General features: G+C 38.3%; 1 protein-coding gene and 1 long non-coding RNA gene across 2 annotated transcripts in view; one reads left to right on the top strand and one right to left on the bottom strand.

The window, feature by feature from the left end:
• The first annotated feature begins 8,291 nt into the window (after positions 1-8,291).
• LOC309493199 (Fc receptor-like protein 5) overlaps positions 8,292-13,906 on the top strand; it is a 100,393-nt gene continuing 94,778 nt past the window's right edge. The window contains exon 1 of the mRNA XM_082162328.1: positions 8,292-8,313. Within this exon, the coding sequence (XP_082018454.1) occupies positions 8,307-8,313 (7 nt within the window). The 5' untranslated portion in view covers positions 8,292-8,306. The remainder of the gene's footprint in view (positions 8,314-13,906) is intronic.
• Positions 12,316-13,906, bottom strand: part of LOC309493358 — a 171,389-nt gene continuing 169,798 nt past the window's right edge. Inside the window, exon 3 of the long non-coding RNA XR_014203864.1 lies at positions 12,316-12,500. This is a non-coding gene — a long non-coding RNA (uncharacterized lncRNA). The remainder of the gene's footprint in view (positions 12,501-13,906) is intronic.

The following is a 13,906-nucleotide window of genomic DNA, read 5'->3' as shown; positions in this document are numbered from 1 at the left end:
GGGTGCAAAATTAACGTTGTGGGAGGAGCCTATTTTACTAAAATGGCTATAACTCAAGAAGTAATTAAGTAAACTTCACCAAACTTGGTACACATGTGTCAGAGGTCAATCTGAGGTCACAGTAAAAAAATTGCGTCGATTGGCCACATGGTGGCGCTATGAAACAAAAAAAACGTATAGACACCTGACCGTTTTTCCGAATGACTTGAAATTTGGTATGCAGTGTCTTGGCCCAAGGGGCCATGTATGTCTAAAAGGATATTGGCGTATCTCAAAAAACATGGCCGCCATTGGCCAATGAAATTTGAGCACCGTTAACGAAGTCCGATCGGAGCGAAACTCGGTGGGCATGTTCGGCTCAAGCCCCTAGAGGTCTGTAAGAATTTTGAAAGAAATCGGCCACTAGTTGGCGCTAACGAGTTTTATGGCTCTGTAATCACGTGGTGTTACACTTATCATCACAAAATGCATATCATTTGATAGATCTGCTTATGCTGAACAACTTTGCCTCAAGAACCATTGCTGTCAATCAAACCGTTCATTAAATATTCATGAATATGTTAAAAACCTACTTTTGCGAACTAGTCCCTGGTTTTTCGCCCGATCGGAACCAGACCAGTCTAGGACAATTCTCTGGACTCTCTAGATAAATAATTATCGAAAAAAAGTTGAACTTTTGCATTTGGGTGGCTGTAATAGGGTAATTTATAAAAGGGGCGTGGCAAAATACACTAAAAAGTCTATAAATCATAAATGAAAACTCAGAACTTCACGAAAATTGGTGAGCATATGTGCCATAACATTCTAAACAAGCATGCAAAATTTCATGTAGATCGGACCATAGGTGGCGCTATAACTGTTAAAAAGCTTTGAAAACCATATATTTCCTATGGTAAATTGCCTGTATTGGCTGTAAATGGACTTTTCCATCTATTATTTCAGTGGTTAAAAGCTTTCTAAATAAATCTTAATGTCTTAAATGCTTATGTGCTTAAAGGCCTTAAATGCTTGAACCCCGATAAATGCTGCTTGCAGCTTTAATTATTATTATTATTATTATTATAGGCTAACAATAATAATTATTATTATTATTATTATTATTGTATTATTGTATCTGTCACGGTACAGAGAGAGGCAGACAGGTAAATAGTGAAATAGATGTTTCTTGAACAGAGGCACGGAGAGGAACAGCACGATGAGACTGGTGAGTAAGCAGTGGAGAATCAGAACAGGATGATGAACTGAGCTGGGTGATAATATAGATGTCTGTGTGCAGATGGAGGGACAGGATACGGCAGACTGATGATTGGAGACAGAAGACGGATGATGGGCGATCGGAGATTCGAGGGTGAAGTTCAGGTAAGTGATCTTCAGGTGAGGCGAGGAGTCTGTACATCAGGTAAGGACGAGACCAGACAATGAAGTGAAGGGGAAGTGTCTTTATATAGTGTGCGTTGATGATGAAGTGCAGGTCCGGTGAATCAGAGCGGAGTGTGCAGATCTGGTGACTCCGTGACAGTAATATTGTTATTAATAATAACAACTTTTTTGTAGACGTCTGACAGAAATAAAGTCAAACTGGTTAGGAAGAAGTGAAGCTGTAAAATGCTGTTTATGGAGTTGTTTAATCCTCCTCTGCTGAGATCTTGAGAGATTTAATGTCTTCTTTTATCTTCCGTTGATTTCATCTAAGACTGTGGCTGAAGTAGTTCTTGTGTTTCTGCTTGTCTCTTTTTCTGTTCTCTTCTTTCCTTCATTGATTCTGCTTGTTAACAGGCTTATTAAAGCTGAGATGATTAATATACACAGATTTTGTGGCTCAGACAAGGTCCAGTTCTGGTTTATTTCTTTGCTCTTGGCTGACATGTGGCACTGCTATGGCCTGCTTGTGGTCCAGATCTGGCAAACAGGAGTGGGCCACCCAACAGGGCCGTCATTCCACACCGCATGTGGGCCAGATCATCATTCTACATGTGCCAGATATGGGCCGGATCTGGGATGTCACAATGTTGCTATGTGGGACTGTATCATGATCATCACAATAAATTTCAACAATAAAGAGCAGTGAGACTGTGGGATCAGGCCTACACAACACTATAGTTTATCCCATCTTCAGCTGAATACATTAGAAACAGAATAAAGTTTGTACAGAATATGATCTTATACTCACAGATGAGAGGCAGTGCACTGGAGCCCATACTGTCACATTAATAGACTGTTTTAACAGCGCTGGGTGCTAAAACACACACTTCCTGTGTTTAAACAGTCATTTCACACTTCAAGAAGAGATGAGGGAGGAGGACACAAAACTCTAAAAAAGTTATTCCGGTAATTGTTGTAGAAATGCACACTGCCAGACACTACGGAATAAAAAGGCTCATTTGAGATGCGCCTCGCCTCACATTCAGCCGAGAGTAGGCGGCTATGGAATTCCAGAGCTGACTAAATAAATAAATAAATGAGGAAATATAAAAAAATAAAAAATAAAAAAATAAAAAAAACATAAATAAGTACATAAATAAATATACAACGGAATGTATTAATAAATAAATAAACGACTAGGTCTATTTATACTTTAATTTCCTTATTTATGTATATTTATTTATGTCTAGATTTTTTTTTTTTTTTACATTAACGTATTTATACATTTATATATTTCTACATGCGAATGTATGGACAACGAAACCTGCAAAAACAGTAAATACATAAATATGCAAACAAATAAATAAATCCACAAAATTCTACACAAATAAATATGTAAATAAATAAATGTGGTAATAAATACATAAATCAGCATATTCCTGCATAAGTATATATACATAAAATAAATGTAATAAATATAAATAGTTAAATGTGTGAGGAGATAAATAATGAAATAAATAAAACGATGTTGGGGCAAATAAAAATATTTCAAAGGAAATGGTAAACAGAAAATTTATTTAATTATTTATTTTTCCTTTAACAGTTTATTCATTTTTGAATGTAACTACTTTTTTTTTTTTTTTGACATAACATGCTAATGAGAGGGTGTCAACCAAACACCAGAAGGCCATGTATGCCACCATTGGCTGATTGCTGTTGAGATTGACACCTTATTATGTCTATATGGTTGACACCCTCTTCATTACATGTTGAGGCAAGGAAAATAAATACGAAGCTACATTCAAAAATGAATAAACATTTAAAAGGAAAAAAAAGACAACTTATAATTTAGCATTTCCTTTAACATTTGTTTTATTTCCTCCAACATTCATTTTATTTATTTGATTACTTCCTCACACATTCAATAATTTATATAAAATGTATGTTTGCAGGAATATGTGGATTTATGTATTTATTTATTTTATTATTTTTTGTTTTGGCAGGTTTTGTCCTCCATACCCAATGAGGGGACCCATGTTTTACCTCAGACATAGCAATCGAGCTTAGAGTGGCAGTGCTGAAGCTTTGAGGGCACAGTGACACCTTGTGGTGGGACCAAACGAATCGCAAGAGTTGTATCACAGAGGCCCGTTCTTCCTTTTGATATTAGCATAGGGCAGTGCATAATTTATGATAAAAACCTTTATGATGACAATGATACTTCTCTGAGCGAAGCATCATGCCTGAACCAGCGAAGCATGTGACCTGCTCAGATTTAATAAAAACACAGAGGTATATATATATATATATATATTTATAAACAGTTATATATATCTGTTTTCCACCAACATAATTCATGAAGAACAATCTGCCGATTCAGATGAACCCTGCTCTGCCTTTTAAAATCCATTCGCATGATCAGAAATCAAACAGATTTATTTCCTTTATATTGTTGAGACTTACAACATCCCCATCCCCTATCTCCTCTATTCATCTTTACAAAATTAAGAATATTCATCATGCTTTCATGTTTGAATATGAATTGATTGTAAATCAGTTGAGCTTCATGTTTCATAAAACATACTTTTTTTTTGAAAATGTTCCCCAGTGACCGCAGACAGATTCGTCTCAGAAACTCACGACAACCACAGTCAGATCTGGTATCAGGTCTATTTGAGCTCTGTGGGTTTAACCATGTCTGACAGTAAAGTGGGTTAAAATAAATATAAACTCAGTACTTCCGCATTGCTCAAGATCATCAAGCTATTTACAGTCACTCGGCATGTACAAACTCAGCGTAAGATAAAGTTTCCCTGAAGATAGAGATTGTAAAACTATTGTAAAAATTACAATAGTTTTACTGTAACAGCTAGCATGTAGTGACATCCAATAAAGAGATGCACAATGCAGAATGCCATAAACACAAAGAGCAGGAACACTATACATCTACTACAAACTTCAAGATGGAAAACAGAGTGCTTATAAACACAATACATGGTACTCAAAGAAACGGGGAACCAGAACCTTCAATTCTTCACACAAATATGATAATGCTGACATGTACACCTGCTTATATTTTAAGAGAGAGAACATTATGTAAATATTAATTTGTTTGCAGCTCTTCAACACAAACCCAATCTAAACAGTGCACCTCTGTGTTGTGCACATCAAATAAAATCAGTCTCAATAAATAAATGTAATTTCCAATATGCTACCTATTTGTTATTCATGATTAAGTAGTATCACTGAAAACCTATTTTTACCGTTAGTGACATGAGGCAAAATAATTTAGAATGAAGGATAAACTAAAATTTACAGCATTTCAACAAAACTTCTCCTCACGTATTTACTGTAAAGGCTGCTAATGGATCACTGAGGGTAAACGTCATATTATGCAACTACGCATTACTTTACAGAGAGCTTATGACCTAGCCACGTTCTGCCTTAAAGGGATAGTTCACATAGAAATTAAAATTCTGTCATTAATTACTCTAATGTCGTTCCAAACCCGTAAGACCTTCGTTCATCTTCGGAACACAAATGAAGATATTTTTGATGAAATCTGATGGCTAAGGGGGGCTCAACTGACAGCTATTTAATTAACTCTTTGAAGGCCCAAAAAGGTAGGAAAGACATAGTTAAAAAAGTGCGTTCAAAAAACGCATCCGGGAGTAAGTTCATCCAACTCAGAGTAGGTTCATGGCTAACACACAAGACATTCTCAACAGAGCGACTAATTGACAAATCACCATGAAACGTTCGCTAAGAAAAAAGCGCGCCATACTTTTTCTTTCTTCTGCTTTTGTAAAATGCCAAATTGCATATACTTGGTGTAACGGTCACCAGCTGGAGTGCCCTTGAGAGCCACCAGAGGGCACTCCACATCAGACACTCACGTTCACTCTCAGACTACATTTCCCATACTCACTGCCCGGACTCATCATCTCTGATCACTCATCACAGTCACCTGTACCTCATTATCACTGATTGCATTCACCTGTGTCCCATCACCCTGTTAGTCTCAGTCTATTTATACCATGTTCATTCATTCACTCACCGCGAAGTCTTGTTTTACTGTTACTACATTTCTGAGCGTTATTTACCCGTGTTTGATTCTTGTTTTGCTGACCTTGGACTGTTTCACCGTTTCCTGATCGTTTCTCTGCCTGGCCTGACTCGGATTGTTTATTGGACTCTGATTATTGCTGCCTGCCCTGACCTCTGCCTGTTATTTGGATATTCTCTGTGTTTCCTCCTTTGATCTGTTCGCTGTTGATGACCCTGCCTGTACGACTACTCCGTAAATAAACTGCATTTGGATCTTCACCTTCGAGTCTCGGAGCAGTTCGTAACACTTGGTGAATTTCGCCACCTGTTTGGTGGTTGTGCAATCATTTTCAATCTTTTCATTTAATAATCTTTTAAGTCCTCCTGTGGTGAAAATCAAGATTTTAATGTTGTTTATGTGTCTGTGTGGTGTTTTTAATACGCTTTACGCCTAATCATGTGTAAATAAGTCGACACCATTGCTGAGTATTTTCTCCTTAAAATTGCAGTGAACCAAAGACAGTCTCAAAAACACGCTTTGAAATCGCTGGTGTTTCTGACGTCACAAACTACCTTGTAACCAATCAGATCAACGTGTGATTGTCAACGAGTGGATCTCTGAGCTGAGTGAGTGGAGGTGGGGCTCATTTGCATATTCATAGAACCGCGTATACTAAATGTGGCAAGGGTGTAGAGTTACATCATTCAAGCTATCTTAAGGCATGACAGGGGTTTTTTCAAGGAAAAAACTTTTAAATAGGCTATGTCATTTTGGTGATCAAAGATGAGTTTTAACGGATACAATTATTGACTACAGGGGGACTTTTAATTACTGCGAAAAAATAATTATACTGTTTGTTTGATGCTAATTATATAATAAAAAAGACTGATTAAACTTAATAATAGTTTGTGATTGAAAAGATAGTGTAAAAGCAATTTTCAGAGATGAATAAAAACAGCATCAAAAGGTGTAAGAAACTTTCAAGAGGCAAAATTGTTTTAAAGAGAAAAGGTTTATTCTTTGAGGATTCTTTTCACAGCTGCAGCCACCCAGCTGTGAAACAGAATGACCTAGTGGACTCAATAAACAGAGACATTTTATACAGGTTTCTGACATTCTTGACTCCTCCTTTCCCAGTTTCTGTAAATTTCCTTAAAGACATCTTATATCTCAAGCTGGTATGGACTGGTTTCTACGTTGCTTGAAAGGTAAGATATATCATTGTAGCCCCTCACCCAGGTCCTACTCGCCTCGTCAGGCATTCTAACAAGGAGGCTAAAGAATACAGCCCCTAGCATCAGTCGCTAGAGTGCCTCTTGGGATCAGGGAAGTGAGGTTTTACTTGCACAACATACTAGCTGGCATCCGTTACATCATAAATGTTTTTTTATTTTTATATAGTTATAGAAATACATTATAACTAACCCGGGGCTATGAGCTGCTCCGGAGCAGGTTATGTTCAGAGAGCCTGCGTTTTTGGAACCGAAAGTTGAGGTTATCCGCTTACTTACCCTTAAACATACCCAGGTATGTCATAACCTGCTTTCTGGAATACCCCCAGGTGTTCGTCACTAATGGTCAATCATTAATCACTTAATTATCTCATTAACTTCAACACTGCTTCAGTGTTATTTTAACACCCTGTATAGTGTAGGCACAAATGAACATAGAGCAGTGTAAAATTAACACTTGGTATTTTGCCATGTACCCAAAAACAGACAGAACATGATGCCATGTGGAAACTTGTGGGTCAGCGTTAAACACACCAACCACAGACAAAATTTCCCTCTGTGAGTAACATATATTGTGCAAGCTTCACCAAGAGATTATTGTTGTTACTTCATGCTTCTCCTTTGTCATTATAAATCTTGTTTGCACATGCTTTCCTCTGTGTTTGTATTTCAGTGTGTGAGAGAAATTTAAAAATTAACTGTCGGTATCAATCCTAAAATAAATCCCAGGTATATAACACACTGTATGTGTGGTCTGTACGCTTCTTTTGAATCCCATGAATTGCAGTGACAACATATGAAGTTCAGGGACTGAACAAACATTTCCAAATTGTTGCAAGTCACATAGTTAGACCACATACTGCTGTCTAAAGAAGTACACAATTACAAGCAACTTACAAGATGAACATGACAACTAATGTGTTATAAGCAATAATATTTGTAGTACACAAATTTAAGATATAATAATCCAGTCAGCTTAGATGCGGTAGTGAAATGCAGAAAATATGACAAAGAGAACTAGTTATATAGTGGACAATATTTATGCAGCTTAAAGTGTATGTTGTGCTGTATCCAATAAGTATGATATATGGCCTAAAGTGTTTAAGAATGGTCTATAAATATCTGCAGGGCAATGAGGTTCTGTTCTGTAGTTTGCACTTGACCTTGATCTGGATTTGCATGATTTGTCATGTTTCATTAATACCTCATTGTTTATTGACTTATTTCAGGTCATCAGTGTTGTTACTGCATGGATGATTCAGCATTGATTTTTGCACCCCTTTATTTTGTCAAAAAGCTCTAAACACAAGCAGGAGTGATCACAATTATTCATGAATGTCCAAATAGAGTTATTCAAACAGGAAAAAGGCATCAATGAGTCTTAAGGAAATCATTTATAAATCCCAATTACCAATCCACTGGCAATGTGTGATTTTTAAGTCAAAATTGATTATAAATTATGCACTTCTATATAGCCAAGATTTATTTATTTATTTATTTATTTAGGTGTTGATGAATGGTGAAATGTCTTTGTCAGGCTATTGGGTGAGATTTTCTTCTTCGCCTTCTCTCTTGAGTACAGGAAACAACTTTCTTTAAAACAGACTGTGTGTTTGACAGCGTGTCATTAATAGATCATTATGGAGCTCAGTTCACTTCTTCTGATGCTCTGTGAGTATTATTTTCTCCTTTCAAGTCAAGTCATGTCATCTTCATTTATATAGCGCTTTTAACAATGTAGATTGTTCCAAAGCAGCTTTGCATTGATAATAGGAAATTAAAGTAAAGTGTTTTGGCTTTATAGCAGCTCTAGAATAAAGTTATTGTCCAGCTAAAGTAATTATGCATTTATTTTGCATTAGAGCAAATATCAGGTTTTGATATGTATTTTAACTCATTCATGCTGCTCTTATTCTATCCGGCAGAAGAATTATGTTTATAATGTGTGTGTCAGCTTGTACATCTTCAATGTTTACAGTTCAACTGTTTGACTCTTGAGCTTTCAGCAATCAGAAGTTGCTTATCAAAATATGAGGTCTACTTATGATGTTTGTAAAAACCTCTTTAAGCAATGATTTGTCAATTGACGGAGTTGGAAATGACGGTCCCCTTTAGCTTTGTTATTGTTTAGTTGGGTGGTTGTGATTCGCTGTGTGGTGGTCTAAGCAGATTTGTTGCTTTGGTTGAGAAGGTGATTTGTTGAGAATTTCCATCTTTTTGCCGCATCAGCATCTGATAATTGACTTGTTTCTTTCATGTTTAAACTGAAATCAGGTTCATTTTTCCCCTTTTTGTTTCTTAATTTGAGGTCATTCAGAATACTTGTTTGAAGTTTTCCTGATTTCAGTCCTACAGATTTTTGCATTGACTAAATTGTCAGTGCTGATTCCAACTCTTTTTTTTTTTTTTTTTTTTTTTTTTTGGGAACTTAGTTATTCTTGTTAGGGAAGAACTTAGTTAGGGACTTGGTTATTATTTACATTCTGAATCTGATGTTTGTATAATTCCACATGCCTCTTTCTTTCTTTCATTTGACCTATTCTCAATTAATTATTATTCTTTTTTTATCCTTTGTTCTTTATTAAAACATTAAAATTATAATTTCAATACTGCATACAGCATTCAATACTGCATACAGAGTCAGAAAATATATGCTGAATGGAGATAGAGCAGGTATAGTTAGTTTAATTACGGTTATAACTTATTTGTCATCTTGTTTTTTGTCCCCAATTAATACAAGCCTGTTGTAGCGGACCCTGTCTGAATGATGGCCAACAATATACTGATGAGTTTTATGAAGTTTATTGTACATCACACAAAAGATGAAGCGTTAGTTTTACTCCAGAGAATCACTGTAAGAGCTGAGTAAACACAGTATAAGAAGTGCGCATTAAAGTTTTGTCCATAAACGCTCTCTCTCATTTTCATTATCATTAACATCAGGCAAGTGTTATTTAAATAAACTCCTGATGTAGCCTACTTAGAAACAAGCGGGACGGTGTGTGCAAAGTGTGGGTCAATAAACAAATGTAAGTTGACTGTTTACAAAGTTAATGATATGCTGGTTAAGGAGTTTGTCAAGCCTTGATACAATGTTATCCTTTTATTATTGATTAACAGTGATGAAGCAGTTTATCGCGTGCTGTCGAGTGCACGTGAATGTGCCGATTATGTTCAATATTAGGCCTACTTCCAATTAATTAATAATGCACCCCGTGTTTGATTTGTATGTATGTATGTGTGATCATCACATTAACAGCTGAAATATTTTGTTTCTGTTTCTGATTATGTGCCGTTCATTTAAACCACTTCATTTTTAGTTTCGGTTTTGAATATTTTACCATTTCTGACCACTGGGTGGCGGTGTTGCGTAAAAATGTCGTTGCTTGTATATTGACATTGCTTGTATATTTTATTCGACAATTGAACTTGATAATCTCTTTATTTGAGAGATTTGGTAGCTTTGTGGAAATAATGTTTGTGTAATAATACACAAGACATTTGTTCATATATATCTTTATTCCTTTCCCTTTGTAAACACACTATTAAGGTGTAAAGCCTATGTACTGCTGTGTTGTGTACAGCCAAAGATTGTCAACAATAAACCTCCTTTGCCTGGAACTGATCGAATCCAGTGTGTTCTGACCAACACCCTATTGAGGAAAGCTACATATAAACGTACTCGGTTACCTAACGTAACCTCTGTTCTCTCTAGAGAGGGAACGAGTATTGCGTAAGTTTAGCTTACTGTTACGGGCGGACGGACACCACCCCTAACATAAATGGAGAGACGCACACAGAACAGCTCGTGTCCAACATAAGGGGTATGTTTATTTAGTAGGTTGTTCAGAAACAGAGGCAGTAATACTGAGGCGGAACGCTTTTGTTTCCCGGGGTGGACTCCTAACGCTTCAACGACAGCACGGCAGTGCATAGACTCCTGGCTCAGGCTCTGTGTGCCTCCAGGTGTGCTTCCGGAAAGCTTTTGTAGCTTCAGTATACGGCTGCGCTCAGGTGTGGCTCATCTGTAATTAAGAGCAGGGGAAACTCAAACACATAATTAGAACACAGCGGAGCTGAGGGACGTAACACCCCCACCCCGAAATGGTGACCTGTCGCCATACTCTAAACATAGGAAATACTTATTTTTACTCTAGCCTTCTGTGTTCAGCTTTCAGGTATCTGTATAGGCCTATGGAAACAAAATAGAATTACAGGAATGTAGTACTTTGATGTATAAGGTCAACTCATAGGCAATACACACTTATGTGTAAAAAAGAAAAAAAACATCGCTAGAGACTTATATTAGATTAGCAGGCTCAATAAACTAAAGTAAATCTCAGAGTAAATAACGAGTATATACGAGTATATATTAAAAAAAATTCATAAGAAAATTATTACTATTAAGCATCCACCCTAGACAACGCATCTGCGACAATATTGTCTACTCCTCGGATATGTACAATTTGGAGGTTAAACGGTTGAAGCAACAAACTCCAGCGCATTAACCTGCGGTTAGAATTGTACATGCGACTGAGGAACTTGAGTGGGTCATGGTCAGTATAGACCTTAACTGGATGTATGGTAGAACCCAAGTACACTTCGAAGTGTTGAATAGCCAATACTAGAGCCAAAGTCTCTTGCTCGATAGTGGAGTACCTTCGCTGGGCAGAATTAAACTTCCTTGAGAAGAAACTCACGGGATGATTTACATGGTCTGCACCTGACTGCAACAGTACGGCACCGGCGCCTACGTTGCTAGCGTCCACAGCAAGCTGAAACGGTCTGTTAAAATCTGGCGCAGCGAGCACGGGAGTTGTCAGTAAGAGAGCCTTGACGTTTTCGAATGCTCGGTTACAGGACTCCGTCCATTCAAACTTAGTTTTGGGGCTCAATAGGTTAGTGAGGGGACAAACCACAGTCGAAAAGTTCTTACAAAAACTGCGATAGTAGCCTACCATTCCTAAAAATCGGCGTAACGCACGCCGGTCGCAGGGCACAGGAAACTCCTGAATAGCGGCTACTTTAGCCATTACTGGCAAAACATGTCCTCTACCAACTATCCGCCCCAAGTAAGTGACAGTGGCTTTTCCGAACTCACATTTTGCTAGATTAATTGTGAGATTTGCATTGGATAGTCTACGGAAAAGCTCTCGAAGTTGTGTTATGTGTTCGGACCAGTGTGTACTATATAGGACTATGTCGTCCAAATACGCCTCGCAATTTGACATTCCAGCTAAAACAATATTTACTAAACGCTGGAATGTGGCAGGTGCATTCCGCATTCCGAAAGCCATAACCTTATAATTCATAAACGCATCGGGGGTCACAAAGGCTGATATCTGTTTTGCTCTTGGTGTAAGGGGCACCTGCCAGTAACCTTTTAGGAGGTCGATTTTAGTGACAAATGTAGCCGAGCCAACACGGTCCACACAGTCATCCATCCGCGGTAGTGGATAGCAGTCTGGCACAGTGATGGCATTAACACGCCTGTAGTCCGTGCAAAACCTGTAAGTGCCATCAGGTTTTCCAACTAAAAGGCACGGGGAACTCCACGGACTAGAGCTAGGTTCAGCAATATTATTCTGTATCATGTACTCAACTTCCCGTTTCAGGATAGCTCGCTTTTCTGGGTTTACTCTATATGGGTGCTGTTTAATCGGGCCCTTACATTTACATTTATTCATTTAGCTGACGCTTTTATACGAAGCGACTTACAATTGCTATATATGTCAGAGGTCGCACGCCTCTGGAGCAACTAGGGGTTAAGTGTCTTGCTCAGGGACACATTGGTGTCTCACAGTGGATTCGAACCCGGGTCTCTCACACCAAAGGCATGTGTCTTATCCACTGCGCCACTACCACCCCTTATCACCCACGTCTATGTCATGTTCCAGAACGGTGGTCACAGTCGGAACATCTCCGAATAATTCAGGAAAATCATCTATCACAGACGATATGTCAGTTGCTTGAGAGGGTGTTAAATGTGGCAAATGATTTACAATACCGGACAGCATAGCGGAGTTTTTAAGTCGACCTTCAATCACGCACCGCGACGGAGGAGTCACCTCATCATCATCATCTACCAGTGAAGACGGCAACACGGGGACCTCGACAGGACCGGGTACGTTAAGGTCACACAAGCTATTTTTAACCTCTTCACGTGTATAATATGGTTTAAGCATATTTACATGACAGACGCGAGAATGTCTTCGTCTGTCTGGGGTCACAATTACATAATTCAGATCCGATATTTTTTTTTCAACAGTATATGGTCCACTGAATCGAGCTTGAAACACAGAACCGGGCACGGGTAAGAGAACCAACACTTGGTCTCCAGGTTTAAACGAACGGGCTCTGGCCTTGCGATCATACCATGTTTTCATGCTAGATTGGGTCTTCTCTAAATTCTCTCTAGCGAGTTCACGCGCTCTGTGTAGTCGGGTGTGAACGTCACTTATAAATTGTACTGCACTACGAGAGGTAGGCTTGCTCATCCATTGATCTTTAATGACGCTCAAAGGCGTGCGAACATCATGAGCAAACACTAGTTCTGCAGGGCTGAAACCAATTGACTCTTGCACGACTTCTCTAGATGCCATAAGCATCCAAGGAATCGCCTCTTCCCAGTCTGCACCCACCTCCAAACAATATGCACGCAGCATAGATTTTAGCGTCTGATGGTAACGTTCGAGAGCGCCTTGGCTCTCCGGATGGAACGCGCTAGAAATGCGGTGCTTAATTTGGAGCGACTTTAGGACTTGAGAGAAAACACGCGAAGTGAAATTGGTTCCTTGGTCCGTTTGAACGACTTTCGGTAGCCCCACAAAAGCAAAGAATTTTAATAGAGCCCAGGGGCCTCATGTATCAATCTTGCGTACGCACAAAAACTTTGCGTACGCCAGCTTTCACGCTCACGGTCGTATGTACTAACAGTGAAATTAACGCGAGAATGTGCGTTCATCCACGCCAATTTCATGTCTGGCGTACGTACATTTCTCATTGTTTTTGTCCGTTGGCGACTCTTACAGGCAATGAAGTGAAGTTACAAACATTACACAACGAATTTTCGTTCTACAAGTCTATCGCACCACCACCTGTGGGAAGCATTGCTATTAATTTGCAATTTATAAAATAATTGACATAATATTGTCACACGAGCATTATGGGAATATTCTATCAATTATGCAATTAAGTAAGAACATATAAAAGCATATGCAAACTGATACAACCCTTAGTCTATGGCAATGACAGCTTTGGTTTA

The sequence above is a fragment of the Leuciscus leuciscus genome, assembly GCF_965113295.1.
Source record: "Leuciscus leuciscus genome assembly, chromosome: 2".
NCBI classification, from domain to species: Eukaryota; Metazoa; Chordata; class Actinopteri; order Cypriniformes; family Leuciscidae; genus Leuciscus; species Leuciscus leuciscus.
Note: the sequence above shows the minus strand (reverse complement) of the source record. Positions and strands in the feature narration are given on the sequence as shown.